The sequence below is a fragment of the Podarcis gaigeae genome, assembly GCF_964106915.1.
Source record: "Podarcis gaigeae genome assembly, chromosome: 14".
Classification (NCBI taxonomy): domain Eukaryota; kingdom Metazoa; phylum Chordata; class Lepidosauria; order Squamata; family Lacertidae; genus Podarcis; species Podarcis gaigeae.
In genome coordinates this window covers 34,559,697-34,573,270 of record NC_139690.1, presented here as the reverse complement: position 1 = coordinate 34,573,270, position 13,574 = coordinate 34,559,697, and the positions used below count along the sequence as shown (strand labels likewise).

Genomic DNA, 13,574 nt, shown 5'->3' with positions numbered 1-13,574 from the left:
CCCCAGTTTCAAAGTCAGGTGCAAAATAATGGTGCCAATTACCTATTTTACCCAGGAAGCCATACAGCATAAATACCAGGGACTGCCAACATGGCCCTGTGTGTGACAGTGTGCCCACCAGTACCTCCTATGATATCTGGAAAAGATCTTGGTAAATATTCCTGCCCTGTTCCATGTTCTTGTCTCTTTACTCTGCTCTTTTAAATGTGGCAAATCTTTTGTGCTATGCCACAAACCTGGTGCCTATGGAACTTTCTCAAATTTCTGAATATCCTTACTGGTAGCCCCTGATACATACACAGCTATATATTGCAGTCTGAGTTACTCTACAGTAAGGATTCCAAAATGCAAGCTTAAAAGTTGCCAGTACAGCTGTGCAAAGACCGGCAACCAATTAATACACAGGTTTGTCCTGCCAATTCTACTTGCTGGTGTTGAACTCTAGGGAGGGAGAAACCCTTTCCAATCGACTGCAAATAACCACCAGGAGATTCCAATCTATCTTCTGCCCATCTGTCCTGCAGTGTTGCAGTCTGCACTGAGGTCAACACTCCTTATGGCTAGCTTTAACAAAGCTGAGTTCGATATTGGGGATTTGAGGCTGGTTTGTAAAATCTGTTTAAAGGTAACCATGGTTAATATTTCCCTCTGCAAGACGGCATGCTAAATCATGAAAACTGAAAAGCGGGGAACGCACAAGCTTGCAGCCTGATGTTCATCTTTTAATCATGGTTCAAGAAATCAGAAAACATTACATACATCTCTCTGCACTGCACCAACAAAATAAATCTAGCATCTCTTGACAGCAGCCTCAGCCTTCTAGACTGTTCCTCAGCCATTCAGTTGGGCTTATATTTAGTTTTTAACTTTAACCCATGGACCTTGGTTTTTGTAGGACCCCCTATGCACTGACTGACCCTACAACACACAATTTGGGTCAGAGATTCTTTTTTCCTAAAATACAGGTTTATGGACACCCTGACTTCTCAGCCTCCCTCCTCCTGGCAGAAACCTGGCATGGCGATTTATTTCAAACTTCATGGAAAAATGATTTTTAAATATGAAGACTTAACTGACACCAAATCAGTAATCTTGGGGAATCTTGTATCCAAAGTACTGTAGTGTTAAATAACTCATTCCAGCAGTGCAAAGACCTCTGCTCTGTGTGCTCCCTAAATCTATGATGGGGGTTCCTCCAACCTTCTGGAACAAATCTGGGGAGGATATGGGGCACACAGGGAGAGCAGAGGAAGGATGTTCCATTGCACAGGCAGAAATTGCACTGACTGGACACATTAGTTGGATACTTCCCTAAATCATGCCAATTTCTTTTTTCCATAGTCACATTAATATTTCTTTGTTCCTTATGATGCCTACATACTTCCCAGGATAATTTCTTCATCTTTACTTGTGTTTGTAAAGGTGTAAAGTATAGAAACTTGGGTGGGTTCACATTTCAGTGGGAATCAGCCTAACTCATACTTCCCAGAATGATTAAGCAAACTAAAAATCAGCTTATCTTTGAAATTTGCAATGCAGTTCTCATACCAAAAGATCATGCATGTTAGAGGAAATTGTGTAAAAATATGTATATGCCATTGAAAGTAGCATTTAAACATGCATTATATACGCGAAGTTGTTTGAAAAATGGGCATATTAAAATGTGCACTGAAACTGGATGGTTTACAACAAATTAAGTAAGACATCAAACATTACAAAACCCTAACCAGGGCTGCCTTCAGATGTCTTCTAAAAGTCAGATAGTTGTTTATTTCCTTGACATCTAATGGGAGGGCATTCCACTGAGAAGGTCATCTGCCTGGTTTTAAGGGGAACAAATTGCAAACCAATGTGCTAAACTAAACTTAAGACTGGGAAAAAAGGATAAACTGAAATAAAAAATGTGGGTAGATTCGTCCACTGGTATCTGTAAGTACCCACCAGCCCCTTAAGGTGATAAAGCCATTATTTGGGGGTGGGGTGTGGGAGACAGAAAAAAAGAATTACTGCTAGTGTCATGGTGTTGCATTTGGTATACTGTAAGTGTGTGGTTATTTATGGAAATTTCTTTTACTGGCCCTCTCATCTGAACTGCGGGACCATGATAACCAGTCATCATCATCATCATCATTAAAATTTGTATACTGCCCTTCATCTGAAGATCCCAGGGTGGTTCACAACAGAAAAAATATAAAACGAGAATACAAAATATATAATAAAGCGAACACAAACCAATAACTCCCCCCTCCTCCTAGTTAAGACAACTACTAGCAAAAGAAAAAGCACTATTTTCGATTTCATGCATCCTTTCCATTTTCCCTGCACAGCTGAGTTTTATGGAGCAGGTTTAGCCTTTGGCTGGGCATCTGCCTGCCTGCTTGCCGTACTGCCGTGATGTTATAGGCCCAGGCTGTTTCTAAGCTGTCTCCAGCAATGCTGGTAGGACTCCAGTTGAGGAAAGGGAAGCGAGCAGCCACCACACAGGCCCCATCGGGGAGTTCTGAAAGCAGTTTTCTCTCCAGGAGCGGGACCTGCCGAGAGAGGTCTGCTTTACAATGACGTTGACAGCAGCAAGATTTGACAATGAATCTCAGAGTGGACAAAGAAAGCCTTGGGGAGGGCAAAAGTGCTGCTCTATCAGCAGAAGTTGGTCTATTAGGGCCTCCAGCCTTCATCTGCCCTCAGTCAGACCCCATCTGCATGCCTTGCTTAACTATCAGTCCAGGAATTGAACTATCTATCCCTTTTCTGCCCCTTAGTCTCAGGGTTGCCTTTGTAGAATGCAGCAGAGAAGAGGATGGGGACGAAACAAGAATTAGGGCAGGTCCGCACCATACACTGAAGGCACATTCAATGCATATGTAAGAACATTCAACACACATCCTCCAAAGAATCTCGTGAACTAGTTTAAGGGTGCTGGGAACTGCAGCTCTGTGCAGGTGAAACCATAGTTCCCAGGATTCTTTGTGGGGGGAGTCACATGCTTTAAATGTGTACTGAAAAGGCTTTAAAAGTATGGTGTGGATCTGCCCTGAATTGGCTCTGCCTGTCCTTGGCTCTGGCGCCACTTGCTGCTGGTCTTTCTGCTTTCTGCCCTACCATTTCCAAAGGGGACCAGCCACCACTGGGCTGTACAGAACTTCAGACTGAAGCCTAATCATTTGTTGCATGAACTAAAAAAAAAAACCTACAGGAAAATTGTTCTATTTCTATGAATTTTGGCCCCAACTGCTCCTTTGATTCCCAAATTCATGTGTATGCAATGAGTTTATGTGAATGTTCCTCTACCATTGCCTAACATAGAAGCTTCATCGAAGAGGCAGTCAGCATCTATTAGGGACATGGGAGGAGACACAGGGCCATAATGTTTTGTTTTTAATATAAAATGAGCGAATAGATCAACCTCTTATTGAGCTGAAACAACACCATCTGATAACTGCCAAACTGGAGCTTGAACTATCTGAGTGTACAGTGGTACCTCGGGTTACATATGCTTCAGGTTACATACGCTTCAGGTTACAGACTCCGCTAACCCAGAAATAGTGCTTCAGGTTAAGAACTTTGCTTCAGGATGAGAACAGAAATCGTGTTCCCGTGGCGCGGCAGCAGCAGGAGGCCCCATTAGCTAAAGTGGTGCTTCAGGTTAAGAACAGTTTCAGGTTAAGTACGGACCTCCAGAACGAATTAAGTACTTAACCCGAGGTACCACTATATGGTGTTTTTACTAGGTTTCTGAAGCAAATTGATGTCTCTTCCTGTACAACAGTGGGAACAGCGAAAAAGACCAGTTTTCAGTCTGCATACCCTATGATAGTCTGCACAGGCAGAGTTACATATAAAACACCCCCCGACAACGCATACAGGGGCAGATGGTCCTTCAGAAAGAATTCAGTTTGGTAATTCCGGATTTAAATCAATTAAAGGAAACCCTTCAAGGTGACTCCTGGAAGCTGCAAAGAGAAGACTGGGCCAATTTCTCTCTTAACTGACCAGCTTCTAGCATAAGGTGACTTGGGAATAGTGAATTTCAAACTGCAGCCTCTGCAGAAATGAGGCAACATTATTTGCTTTCGGCTGACTTTGCAGTTGGGGGGTGGGGGAAGCTGGCAAGCTCTGCATCTGGCTGTGGTGACTACACAGCAGCAGTGTAAATAGAGCACACAGTTGTGATGCCTCAGCAAGACTGCTGGGCGCTTCTAGGGCAATCGTCATTCTTTAGCAATGGATGGGCTCAGTTGTTGCCACCTGGTCCCACAAAGGAAAGCCAGCAGACAGTGTTAAAATGAAAGACACTGCCAAAACAACTAAATCAGTATGTGGTGAAGATTGTTAAATCCCCTTTGGCTGTCAGTACACGAGTATGATTTTAAAAAAACAAGCATACCTTAGCAAGCAGGTGCAGAAAACTAATTCTAGTTATCCTGTTGAGTTGTTTAAGGACTAAGAAGGAGGAAGCAGGCTCCCCAGGCTGGTTGCAAGTGAAGTAGTCAGATGCAGGCACACAGAGGCTGGTAGGCTGTGCCCCTTTTGCCAAATGGAGCTGCCTCCACTGTTAGTATAAGGTTTTAATTTCTATGTCTCGACTGATTTCTAGGACAGAGGCTGGACAGTACCAAACAGATGGGGACAATTCCTTCTGCTGGGGAAAATGAGAGCAAGTGTTTTGCAGAAGATGTTATCCACTTGTTGGCTGTGACGATGAATTTATCCATCTAAAATGCTTCTATGCTGCCTTTCAGATGCAGCCCTCTCAGGGCAGCTTACAGAAGATAATTAATAAATGCAAGAAAGCATCTAATTATAGAAAGGATAAACAGCAGGCGTTCAAAACCCCACACACTTTTTAATAGAATGCAATTTGTTTTTAAACAGACCTTTACAACTTAAGAAAGATGGGGTCGTATGCAGTTCTTTTGGCGAGAGTGCCAAGGATATGGGACCACAACTAATAAGGCCCTGTCTCCAGTACTCACCAGCCTAATGGATACTAAGGTGAGCCTAAGAAATAGGGTTTCAGACCTGTTATGTACTGAAGTTCTCACCCTGGGCCAGCAGGGGGAGACTGTAGATAGTTCAGGTCCACATATGCAAATAAGGGATCGAAAGTGACATTCAGTGATTGGATAGTTACAGATAGGTAGTCGTGTTGGTCTGCCATAGTCAAAACAAAAAAAATTCCTTCCAGTAGCACCTTAAAGACCAACTAAGTTAGTTCTAGGTATGAGCTTTCGTGTGCATGCACACTTCTTCAGATACGATTGATTGGATAGTGATTGGATAGTTACAGAAAATGGTTACTGTTGCATTCTATATAAGCAGGCTGGCTGAACCCTTCAGTTCAGTTCTGTTCTGGCCTATGAATAAACAAGAGCTGTTTGAAGAATCGCTGTGTCGTCTGATATGTTCACCCACAGCTTAACAAGACCCAATTTTAAGACCGGGGCAGGTTCATAAGACTGAATGCATAATACTACTGCCAGTTAATTGAAGGCATTAGTCCATTAGATACTGTGAAGACCGGGCATTCCACTGACGATCCTTGGTTTTGCTTAGGTAATATAGACAAGCTTATCTGAAAACTACTCACCAAGCTGGGAGCCAGGAACACAGTGACATTGTTGCAGTCAGAGAGATCTGCCTTAAAACAACAACAGCACCAGCAGCAGACAATTAGTCAAGAGAGTTGGTTCAATGCTTGTTTCCTATTCTGGGCTGGACTATTTCCCACCGTGCTTTGGGAGGCAAAGCACAGTCCCATGGTCTCAGATATTGCAGCACACAGTTCAGCTTCGGAACTCGCTCTCTTAAAAGAACCTGGGGCCAACCAGTGATGCTGAACCTTGAGAGATTTGGGACAAACACAAGGAAACACCGCTTCACAACACACAGCTAAACTATATAGCAGGAGCAACCAGTGTGGGTTGGTTGGTGTTGAACTACAACTCCCATCACCAGATGTTGTTAGACTACAACTCCCATCAACCCCGGGCTTCTGGCCATGCTGCTGGTGCTCATAGCAGCTGGGGGCCCAACAATATCTGGAAGTTGCAAAACTTAGGAGAAGCCTTGCTGCTAACGTTTGCTTCTCCTGAGCTTCACTTAAGATGCAGGTGAGATGGCTACTGCAGACAGCTCCTTCCACTTTCGGTTTGCTCCTTACAGGCCTAGCTACTTGCCTCCATGTGGGAAGAGCTTACCTTCCAAAGGTCTTCTCGCCGGAAGAAAACCTTTCCATAGCATCCAGCCCTCCAGGCGCGAAAGTTGGACAGTTGTAAAAGCCATGGATTGAGCTCATAGCCAACCGTCGGCCTGAAGCCTTGTTTGTAAGCCTCCAGCACCTGGAAGTGCAGCTAGAATCAGGCACATTGTCTATTGCCTAATGCTGTGCTAGTTTCATGGCGCAGGTCACACCTGCACACATTTAAACCCTCTTTTATTGTTTTAATGGTTATGGAGAATCCTGGGAAATATAGTTTGCTGGAACTGCAACTGCCAGGACCATATATATTTTTTTAAAAAAATAAATATTTATTAAAGTTTTTTGATACAAATACCCAAATAATAAACAACATTGCTTATATCAAAACGTGGTTTCATCACTTCTTTGGACTCCCTCACGTCTCCCGCTCCCACTTACACTGTTAAAAAGTTTTTCCAAGCAAATTATCAACTTGTTTACAATCTTGTATCCACTCATTTAAATACAATCTAGTAATTCTCCAAAAGGTTTGTGTTTTCTTTAACCTCACTTATAATCAAATTCAGATCTAATTTAGTGGTGGCCAATTATTTATAATCTAGCATCCTTCTTAACATTCAAACAAATTACAATGTTTTTGTAAGTACATCTTAAATTTCTTCCAGTCTTCCTCAATCCTCTCTTCTCCCAGGGAGGACCATATAACACCGGTCCTGAAAGACCTACAATGGCTCCCTGTACATTTCTGAGCACAATTCAAAGTGCTGGTGCTGACCTTTAAAGCCCTAAACAGCCTCAGCCCAGTATACCTGAAGGAGCGTCTCTACCCCCATCGTTCAGCCCGGACACTGAGATCCAACACTGAGGGCAAAGAGGTAGTTACCTCACTGCAATAAATGAAGTTACAGGAAACGAGGCAGAGGGCCTTCTCAGTAGTGGCGCCTGCCCTGTGGAACGCCCTCCCATCAGATGTCAAAGAGATAAGTAGCTATACAACCTTTAGAAAACATCTGAAGGGGGAAGCTTTTTAATGTTTTATTATGTTTTGTTAGAAGCTGCCCAGAGTAGCTGGGGCAATCCAGTCAGACGGGCAGGGTACAAATTAATAATAATAATAAATGTGAAATTAGCAGAATTTAATTCCCAGGATTCTTTGGGAGAAAGCTATGATTGTGAAAGCGGTATAAGAGTGTTTTAAATGTACGGTGCGGATTAGCCCCTGAAACAGTGCACAGCCGCAAAGGGTAGGATTTCTGGTGTTAAATTTGAGGAAGCGCATCTATAGCTCAGTGTTAGAACAGAAAACACCCCTGTAATTAAACAGCCCCCACCCTATCAACAAAAGTTCATTTATTCCTAGTTTATCTCAATCACAACCAAGCAGTGAGTGTTGCAGGCAGATGCTGATCCTTGCCATGCACCAACGGCCTTGGCAATCCCACACTTGTGTGCATTTTGATGTGCTTACTATTCTGCCATCACCTGATCCTAAATCCACCAGCTTCCCAGAGCGCCCCTGCAGAAGCGACATCATATTCCTCACTTGCTTGACACTGGAGGGTACATATGGCACCTGGATTAAAAAGGAAAGAAGCTGGTGAGTTTTGCAAAAGGCATGGATATTAGGAACATGGGAATCTGCCTTATACCACATGAAACTGTTGGTTCATCTAGCTCAGTGACAGACCCTCCAAGTTTCCCTGTTTTCCAGGGACGTCCCTGATTTGGAGAAGCCATCTCAGTTTCTGGTTTGATCCCAGAATGCCCCGCTTTTCCTTAGGACGTCCCTCTTTTCATCGGAGAAATGTTGGAGGCTATGGCGTTCTCTGACCCCCTAGCCATCTGAAGGCAATCCTGCATAGGAAAGTTTTTTAAATGTTTTACTATGTTTTTATATATGTTGGAAGCTGCCCAGAGTAGCTGGGGCAACCCAGTCAGGTGTGTGGGGTATAAATAGCAAAATTATCATTATGGAATGGGACATCCCTATTTTCATCAGAAAAATGTTGGAGGGTATTAAGTATTTCAAGGAAGGGATTTCCACTCCTACCTGGAGATGCCAAAGATTCAGCCTGGGAGCAAGTACTGAGGGGGAGAAGGTCGGAGAATTCACATTTATATCTAACAATGGCGCCTCCACAATTGATTATATAATCGTGTCGTATGATCTTCAAAACAAAGTTCTGGAATGCAAAGTGGAGGAGCGCTTAGACAGTGACCATCTGCCATTAAGTGCACTTGTAGTTGCGGGAAAGGATTTATCCTGCGCTGAGAAAATCGAATATTCGAGCCCTACAGCTTTGGAGCTCAGATATTCTCGTATTAGATGGACAGATGAACTGCATAAGGAAATTTCAAGTAGGCTACGCTCAAAGGAATTCCTCACTAAGAGAGATAACCTTATAACTTCCTCAAGCCATGAATTAAAAATAAATTTATTTCAGGAGTTAATTTCACTCCTTCAAGATTCCCTGAAGGAAAAAAGGAACAGGTCAAATAGGCAATCCTCAGTATATAAAAACTCCAAACCCTGGTTTGATCAAGAATGCCAGGACATGAAGCTAAACTTACTGAAAAAATACAAGAATTATAGATCTGCCAATTTACCCCAACTCCCCACGGTCTGGTTTGAAGATAAACGAAATTATAAAATCCTGATTAAAAACAAAAAACTCCTGGCACAGAAAAGAGAATGGAAATGCCTAATAGATGCATCCAGAGAGAGAGACTCGGCCACCTTCTGGAGAATGGTAGCGAATGGAGTGCGATCTACCTCCTCAGAAGTGGAGTATACTATACCTGCAGGGACTTGGGAGGCATTTTTCCAATCATTATATTCAGCTCTGCCTTTGACACAGCCACTAACACAGTGTGCGGCAGGTGATGAGTGGCCTCCGGTGTCGGTTGCGGAGGTCAGGAGGCTTATTCAGGCACTCAAATACAGAAAAGCCCCGGGAGCAGATAATATCTCCCCTGAGCTTCTCAAAGCCAATATTGACTGGTGGGCCCCAGTCCTTGCCACCCTATTCACCAGCATAGATCAAACAGCAATAATACCAGAGGACTGGGGATTGGCAATCATCGTTCCCATATTCAAGAAAGGCTGTAAACTTGATCCAGCCAATTACAGACCAATCAGTCTCTTAAGCATTATTAGCAAACTTTACGCAACTCACTTACGTGAAAAGTTTGCGGACTGGCTGGAATGGGAGCACATCCTTAAGGAAGCCCAGGCTGGTTTCAGGGCACATAGATCAACTTTAGACCAAGGACTGGTATTGCAACATCTAGTGGAGAAATACACCTCAAAGAAAGGAGGCTCCCTCTATGTAGCCTTTATAGATTTCAAATCAGCTTTCGATTTGATACCCCGGCACAGACTTTGGGAAAAATTAAGTGCCACAAACATCGACAGACGTCTTTTGCTTCTTATCCGTAGACTACATGAAAATACTCGGATCCGTGTTAGATGTGACCGTTATGGGAACCTATCAAAGGAAATCCAAAGTTTCCATGGTGTCAAGCAAGGCTGTGTTCTTGCCCCTATTCTATTTAACTTCTACATAAACTCCTTAGTCAGAAAGATGGAGGATGCAAGTACTCATCCCCCAAACCTAAATAATATACCAATCCCAGTCCTTTTGTACGCAGATGATGCGGCACTTATTTCCTTCTCTTGTGTGGGTCTAAGAAAACTTTTACGAGCTCTTACAGAGTATTGCGAAGCTGAACACCTAATAATAAATTACACTAAATCAAAAATTATGGTGTTCTCCAAGAGAAAACTCCGACATAAATGGAAAATTAATAACCAACCTATTGAGCAAGTAACATCCTTTAGATATCTTGGAATAATCTTTGATGAGAAGGGATCCTGGTGCCATCAGATTAAGAATTCCATTGCAAATGCGCAAAGATCCTCCAGAGCTATCATAAGATTCTTCTATAGAAAAGGAGGTCAATATGTTCCTGCTGCCTCCCAGGTCTTTGTCGCAAAAATACTTCCACAACTGATGTATGGCACCCAGATATTTAATTGTCAAAAACTCAAGTCCCTGGAATCTGTACAAACTAAATTTTACCGCTCCCTACTAGGGTTACCTACCTGTGTTTCCAACACAGCCATTAGGCTGGAGGTAGGTCAACTCCCTATCAATGCCAGGATATGGATCCTGAAGATTCACTTCTGGCTAAAACTCATATTTTTCCCAGTGGGAGTGGCTCCATTGACTCTATTAGACCCGTTCCAGTCTAAATGGAGATTGTTGCTCTATGAAAAATTGAAGGGCCTGGGGCTTTCCCCACAAGAACTTATAGCCTCAGGTTTTGAAAAGGCTAAAAGGATGGTGAGCCAGCGAATAGGAGATGTAGAGCTCCAGGACCATATGAGCAAGATAGATAAATATCCAGCCATCCAAGATTATGGAAAAGGGTTCAATCTAACACCATATTTGCTGGATTTACAAATCGCAAAATACAGGCGGGCGTTTACCCTTACCAGATTTGATGTACTGCCATCTGCCTTACTAAAGGGCAGATACGTGGGCAAACCCTATGCTGAACGAGTCTGCCCATGTGGTCTGAAAGAGGTGGAAACGGTTTCACATGTGTTGCTACACTGCGACCTCTATGGGGATATCAGGTCACTGTTTATTTCCCCTATCGTTCAGAAATTTCCAGGTCGATCTGAATCTCAGCGGCTGAAAATCCTACTAGGAGATAAAAACCCAGAAGTAACACTGAAAGTGGCCAAATTTTCTGCGGCTGCGATCAAGCGGAGGGCATTAGCTGTAAAAAAGTAAAAGACTTGACCCCTGGACAAGCCCCCTCATTTTTTAAGTCTATACATACATTGTAGTGCGTGTGTGTGTGTGTGTGTGTGCATATGTGTATTGCTTTTATGTATAATTTTACAATTTTTAATTGACACCATTACTCCCCTTGTAAATTATCGTTGTTGTTTTTTCTGGTCTACGACCGTAATAAATTAATTCATTAATTCAATTCAGCCTGGGACCCTGTGTAGGAAAAGCATGTGCTGAATGAATTTGCCTGCCATCCCTTTGGTAAGGGTTGCCAGGGCCAGTCTCAAAAAAATATGTAAAAGGGGAGATAATAAAACCACAGAACAAGAATGGGTGGGGTGATCCCCGTAGATTAATTTATTTGTATCTAGTCCCTAGGCCATGGAAGATGATCAACACAGAGGTATCATGCACAGCACAGCCAACCTCAGTCTGCCCTTGGCCAGGTAAAGGTAAAGGGACCCCTGACCATTAGGTCCAGTCACAGACGACTCTGGGGCTGCGGCGCTCATCTCGCTTTATTGGCCGAGGGAGCCAGCATCCAGCTTCCAGATAATGTGGCTAGCATGACTAAGCTGCTTCTGGCGAACCAGAGCAGTGCACAGAAACGCCATTTACCTACCCGCTGGAGCGGTACCTATTTATCTACTTGCATTTTGACGTGCTTTCAAACTGCTAGGTTGGCAGAAGCAGGGACTGAGTAATGGGAGCTCACCCCCTCACAGGGATTCGAACCGCCGACCTTCGTCCCCAGCCCTTGGCCAAACCCCACCTAATTATTCCCTTTCTCGCAATCATCCAGTACCCTTTAGATGTGTGCTCTGCTGCCCCCTTGTGGTAAGTCACTTATTGCCCATACCCTCCATAGACCTGGAGCTTCTCCTGTTCCCTTTGCTCTGCTCTCTAACATTTTAAAACGGTGGTAACCCCCGATACCTGTAAATACACTTTGCGCAAGCCTAGGGCAAGAGATCCGGCCCAGGCAAAATAAAGGACCAAGCTGGTGCTTGCTGCCACCTGGAAAGGGCTCCAGGAACTCCCCTTTTTATGCAGCTCTGCCGCCAGCTCTTCTATGTCGTCATGATCCATGCCTGCAAAAACAAAGGAATGTGCAAATCATTTCCTAGTTAAATGCTGCATCTCTGCCACTGCAGTATTGGCTGCAAAAAAAAGGGGGGGACAGATCTCGTGTCATAGGGCAGCTTGGGAAAATGGGAAAGTCAGACTTTAAAAAACAAACAAACCATTTTTAAAAATAAAGTGCAAATAAGTGTCTCCTGCTTAATAAGAGAATCTGCAACAAGAAACTTACCGAATCTTCTTCCAGTCCTTTAACATTTGCAGCCAAAATGGCCATACTGAAATTACTTTGTGACCTTGGTGGACTTTACCCTCTGTGCAAAAACACAGTTTGCGTAGCAATCCGAACAGAGCAGAAAACACATCCCTTATTCCATGCATAACAATTCCGTGTGCCTGTGAAGGAAAGAAAGGACTGCTGGTTTGTTGGAGCAGCTGCTTTGCATGCAGAAGGTCCTGGGTTCCATCTCTTGAATCTTCCAGTAGAGCTGAGAAAGCCCCTTCTGAAACTCTCAAGAGCAGCTACCAGCCAGCGTAGACAATACTGAGCTAAGTGGGAACAAACTGGTGTTAGGATAGCTTCTTATGTTCCTAAAAGACCTGTCACAAAGCCTAACCTAAAGAAAGTCATATGGATTTGACCAGTGCTTTTTTTCTAGGGGTACTCTCATTTTCCTACTCATATTGAAATACTGCCCCTCAAAGACGCCAAACTTAGATTCACAAAATGTTTAGGGGTATGCGTCCCCCTAAAAAAAAAAGCACTGGATTTGCCTCCCCAGTGAGCTGATAGTTCTTTTATGGTTTTGACATGGGTGTGTGCAGTGCTTTTCCCCCTAGAAAAATAGGCGCCAGCACTCACCCTGAACATAGCTGTCAACTTTTCCCTTTTCTTGCGAGGAATCCTATTCGGAATAAGGGAATTTCCCTTAAAAAAAGGGAAACGTTGATAGCTATGACCCTGAAGTTGCTACAGTAACGAAATAAAACACCCCATTATCTAAACTATTTAAAACATTTAGTTAGGGATTGCTCTTGTTTGTTTATATGTTCATCGTAAGCAGCTTGAGTTTGATTTTAGCACAAGAAAGCGTGATATAAAGTGCCCTATATAGACACACACACAAAACTCTTTCCCCCAAGCGAAGTCAAGCCAGCACAAGCGGCTGCATTCTCTTTGCCATATAATTAAATCCTTTTACTCCTTTTGCCTGGAGTTGACATAACAAAGGAGTTCTACATGTTGCGTCTCCTATTGCTTTTCTAACGGTATTAATGCATTACGGGCAAGCGGTTTATAGATTCTTCTGCGTTAATAGAACGCATGGGAACAGGCCCACCATAGAGATACGATGGTGACAGAGAGGCCACGCACCTTATTGAGAGCGCGCGAAGTGCTTTCTCGAACACCCAGACGGAAATCGGAAGCGAGAGCGTCGCTTGTCACTCTCTCCATGAACTCTCTGATCCAGAGGGGGAATGGGGCGGCC

At 43.5% G+C, this 13,574-nt stretch overlaps 1 protein-coding gene across 5 annotated transcripts; it reads right to left on the bottom strand.

Annotated features, from left to right (window-relative positions):
• Window positions 1-701: 701 nt before the first annotated feature.
• On the bottom strand, window positions 702-13,532 carry LOC310831018 (adenine nucleotide translocase lysine N-methyltransferase-like). 5 transcript variants are annotated; one of them, XM_083711028.1, is made up of 7 exons: window positions 13,460-13,532; window positions 12,317-12,480; window positions 11,941-12,095; window positions 7,668-7,772; window positions 6,198-6,338; window positions 5,588-5,638; window positions 702-2,531 (listed from the first exon to the last, which is right to left on the bottom strand). In XM_083711028.1, exons 3-7 carry the CDS (start codon window positions 12,091-12,093, stop codon window positions 2,298-2,300), a joined length of 684 nt encoding a protein of 227 aa, XP_083567154.1. In that variant the 5' UTR covers window positions 12,094-12,095; window positions 12,317-12,480; window positions 13,460-13,532; the 3' UTR covers window positions 702-2,297. The 5 variants fall into 5 exon arrangements, with proteins under 5 accessions (XP_083567154.1, XP_083567153.1, XP_083567155.1 ...); XM_083711027.1 differs by having other exon boundaries at window positions 12,317-12,633; window positions 13,460-13,530; XM_083711029.1 differs by having other exon boundaries at window positions 5,588-5,634; window positions 12,317-12,633; window positions 13,460-13,530.
• Between the last annotated feature and the right edge of the window lie 42 nt (window positions 13,533-13,574).